The sequence below is a fragment of the Elephantulus edwardii genome, unplaced genomic scaffold, assembly GCF_000299155.1.
Source record: "Elephantulus edwardii isolate Elephantulus edwardi_28Jun2011 unplaced genomic scaffold, EleEdw1.0 scaffold00019, whole genome shotgun sequence".
Classification (NCBI taxonomy): Eukaryota; Metazoa; Chordata; class Mammalia; order Macroscelidea; family Macroscelididae; genus Elephantulus; species Elephantulus edwardii.
This window is the reverse complement of record NW_006399769.1, coordinates 16387430-16391894: the sequence shown is the minus strand read 5'-3', so window position 1 is coordinate 16391894 and position 4465 is coordinate 16387430. Positions and strand designations below refer to the sequence as shown.

Below are 4465 nucleotides of genomic sequence, written 5' to 3'. Positions count from 1 at the left end.
TTGTGATTAGCTATTGTGAAAGGTATTGTTTCTCTTAGTTCTGGCTCTGTATTCTTTTTGTCACGGTAGAGAAAGCCAACTGATTTTTGTATGTTGATGGGATTTCATTCTTAAGTTTAGCCACAATTTGTTGCGATGCACACAGTCAAATGCCATTGCATAGTGGATCAAACACAAATAGACATCCTTCTGTTACCCTTTGCTTCCAGCCAAGATAGATCTGACACCAGCAATTATATCTCTAAGGTCATGGCCTCTACTAAAACCAACTAGAACTTCTGGCAGTTCTTTGTCACAGAATTCTAGTGGGTTTTGGGTAATCTTTGGGTTGTTTTGGTTTTTTTTTTATTACATGTGGTATTAATGATATTGTTCAATAATTTCCACATTCTGTTAGGTCACCTGTTTTGGGTATGGGAATAAATATAGCTCTCTTCCAGTGAGTTAGCCAAGTAGCTGTCCTTCAGATTTTTTGGCACAACCTGGTGAGCACATATAGTGCTACATCTGTTTGTTGAAATATGTCAATTAGTATTCCATCAATTCCTGGGGCCTTATATTTTTACCAGTTCCTTCAGAGCAGCTTCAACTTCTTCCTTTATTATCACTGATTCTTCTTGATCAGATGTTTTTTTAACATAAAAAATGTTTTAATTTTTGTTTATTACTGCACATTTTCTTCCCCATCCTCTTTCTTCTCCCCCAGCCCTTCTTTCATTGCATCTCTTGTTCCAGATTGTTATCGTGCATATAATGCCTAATCATATATTCCTTTTAAACAGTTCTTCCCTTAATCTGAGCTAATGGAGTGTTCATTATTTGCTTTTTTTCTTTCTCCAACATCCACCATGCCTGTCCTATTTTATAACAGTGGTGCTATGCAGTATTTGTCCTTTTGTGACAGAGATATTTCACTCAACATATTATCCTTCAGGCTCACCAATATTGTATAATGTTCATTGTTTTTCAGTGCTATGTACTATTCCATTATGTGATTGTACAATAGTTTTCCTATCCATTCATTTGTTGATGGGCACTTGAGTTGCTTCTCTTTGCTATTGTGAATAACGCAGCAATACACATGGATGTACATACAACTGTTTGAATCATAACTCTGATTTCTTTAGGATATATTCCCAGTAGTGGCATTGCTGGGTCAAATGTATTTCTATTTCCAATTTTTTTGAGAAAATGCCAGATTGCCTTCCATAGTGTTTGTACCATTTTACACTCCCTCTATCAGTGAAAAGAGTTCCAGCCCCTCCCCACCCTCACCAGCATTTGTTGTTTGCTGCCCTGTTGAACTTGGCTGTTGTTTGTTTGTGAAAAGGTTTTGTACCAACCAAATTCTTTTTTTATTCCTTCTATCTTCTTTTGATGCTTCCTGAATCATTCCAGATTTCCCCCATAGCATCTTTCAGTATTGCAACTCAAGGCTGAATTTGTTCTTCACTTTCTTCAACTTGAGAAATACCAAGAATATTTTCTTCCATTCTTATTTTCTGACTCCAGCCCCATTATAATATTTTGCTTTGTCTTCAGGAGCTGCCCTTTGAAATCTTCTGATCAACTCTTTAACTTTCTATTTCTTCCCTTTGTTTTGACTTCTCAGTGTTCTAGTGCAGTATTCAGAGTCTCCTCTGACATCAATTTTAGTCTTTTCTACCTCTTTGCATAGTAACCTTTGGCTTTCTTCATGAATGATATTCTTGATATCATCTCACTGTTCCTCTGGTCTTCATTAGTGTTCATTTCCTCAAACCTGTTATTGAGATGGTTTTTTACATTCAGGTGGGATAAACTCAAGGTCATACTTTGGTTTTTGTAGATTTGTGGTCATTTTCCTTTGCTTCAATTTGAACTTGCCCGGGGGTAGTTGATGGTCTGTTCCACAGTCAGCACCTTGCCTGCTTGATGATGCATTTCTTCCACGATTTTTTCCACAGATGTAATCAATCTGATTCCTGTGTAGTTCATCTGGTGAAGTCCATATGTGTTGTTGCCATTTATTATGATTTTTATAGAAAGTGTTTTCAATGAATAAATCATTGTACAGAAATCTATCACTCTATCTCTAGCCTCATTTTTGTCACATGCCTATAATTTCACACTACTGGTTTTTCTTTCTTGTTCCCAACTTTTGCATTCTAGTCATCAGTTATTATTAATTAATCTTGCTTGCATATTTTATCAATTTCAGACTGTAAAAGTTAGTATAAATCTATTTTCTCCTATTTGACGCTATTAGTGCATATATTTGAATGACAGTGATATAAATAGGTCTTCTTTGTATGCACATACTCTAATTCACAATGCTGTTCTTCAGGATCTAGAAATTGTCTTTTGACTATGAATGTAACCCCATTGTTCTTCATTTTTTTCGTTCCCAGCATAGTAGATCATATGATTATCTGATTCAAAGTGGCCAATGCTAGTCCGTCTCACCTTGCCTAGTAAGTTTTATGAGTTCAGTTTCTTTTTTAATACTGTCCAATTTTCCTACATTCATACTTCGAACATTCCATGTTCCAATTGTTAGTGAGTGTTTGAAACTATTCCTCCTCATTTTTGGTGTCTTCTGATATGAGGGCTAATAATCTAGTGCTCTATCTAATAGCCTAAGTGTGTTCTGTTGTTCATAGGGCTTTCCAAAGCTTATTATTTCAGAAGTGAGTGGCCAATCCTTCCTAGTCTGTCTTGATTTAGGAGTTGCTGTAAATCAAAGCTGACCCAACTCAACACCTCTGTAATTATATTTCACTGCTGACCAAAAGGTTACCCTTTTCCTGTGCTTTGAATCCACTAGCAGCTCTAAAGGAGAAAATTGAGCAATTTCCTCTCGTTAAAGATTTACAGCCTAAGATCCCCACTGGAAGGTTGTTATGAGTTGGCTTCGACTTGCTGGCAGTGATTTTAGGTGGTGTTTCTGTCTCCTTTGTAGTAGGTTTAAATCACTAATCTTTCAGTTAGCCCAAGTATGTAGCCATTGCACCACCAGGGTTGCTAATGTGGACATATTTACACACACACACATACACACAGAGTATATGCAGAAAATATTTATTGTTTACCTGAAATGAAAATTTAACTTGTTGTTGCTTTGTGCTGTGAAGTCAGAACCAACTCTAAGCTGCAGGGGAGGGGATCTCCTAGCCTTTGCTTGACATCACAGCTCTCTCCCACCAGACCTCCAGGGCTCTAGGCGTTCTGGGTTTTTCTGACTACAGTTTTCTGTATCCTTCTGGATTGCTTCACTCTCTTTAAAGGATATTTTAATGTATTAATTGTATGCCTTTTAAAAAAATTCAAAAGAGAAAAAGAATAAAACAGTGTTCTCTTAAAACTACACAAAAGTATTAATATAAAAAGAAAACTGGCCTAGACAAAATCAGACTACAAAATAGCGCATATACTAAGATCCCTGCTTTAGAAAACGAGAAGCAACATGCACGTGTATGCGTGTAATAAAAGACCAAAGGATGTTCCTAAGAATGTTAGCAGTGGTTCTGTTTGGTGATGAGATTACCAATGATTTCACTTTCTTCTTTTTGCTTCCTAAAATTCTTAACATTTGCTTACAGGGAACATAAACTACCTTTGTAGAGACCACTCTTTTCCTGTGCTTCTGCAAAGTCTTCACCAAAGTTGTTCCTGCTGCAGCATCCCTGCGGGGGAAGTGGGAGGCAGCAGCATGGGCATCACATGTAGTTCAAAGTCTTAAAGAATGCTGCTCTCCCATGTCCTTGTAGGTTACCTGCAGAAGCAGCCCTACTTTGGAGCAGTGGTTGGTAGAGTAGCCAACCGAATTGCCAAAGGCACATTCACATTGGATGGGAAGGAATACAAGCTGGCCATCAACAAAGAGCCCAACAGCCTGCATGGAGGTGTCAGAGGATTTGATAAGGTAAGTCAGGCCATTGGAAAGAATTCCATACAAAATACCCTCAAGCATACTTTCTGTTTGCTTGTTACAATCCCAGGCTCTAAAGCAAATAGAGCATGGTAAAGGATATCTGTTGGGAGAGCAATGCCCGGCCATCTTCCAGGAAGCATCCTTCTCTAATTCATAAAATAACAAACAGGAATGTTCCAAGTGAAAGGACTTGGGAAGGGCAGAGAACTACTTTCTCACAATGTTTGGGTCAGGTTACATAACCTTCCTGACCTCTGTTCCATCAGCACTAAAATGAGACTAAATAGTAGTGTCCATCCCATACTAGTATCCCAAAGATGAAATAAATTAAGTGGGATCAGGGGATTAGGTCGGCTTGAGACACAACAGAATTGCAGTTTAGTAATAATAACCACTACTTGCTTTACAAAACGTTCGTATTCAGTATCTCTCAACTGCAGCCTTCAATATGGTTTGAGGCTCAATGTCAAGAAGACAAAGATTCTCACCACTGGACCAATTGGCAGCATCAGGATGGATGGTGAAGAGATTGAGATTGTTCACAGCTTTAGT

The 4465-nt window shown here is 37.9% G+C and overlaps 1 protein-coding gene across 1 annotated transcript in view; it reads left to right on the top strand.

Annotated features, from left to right (window-relative positions):
- The window catches only part of GALM (galactose mutarotase (aldose 1-epimerase)), a 110902-nt gene that overhangs the window by 27004 nt on the left and 79433 nt on the right, over nt 1–4465 (top strand). The window contains exon 4 of the mRNA XM_006882341.1: nt 3750–3904. Within this exon, the coding sequence (XP_006882403.1) occupies nt 3750–3904 (155 nt within the window). The remainder of the gene's footprint in view (nt 1–3749; nt 3905–4465) is intronic.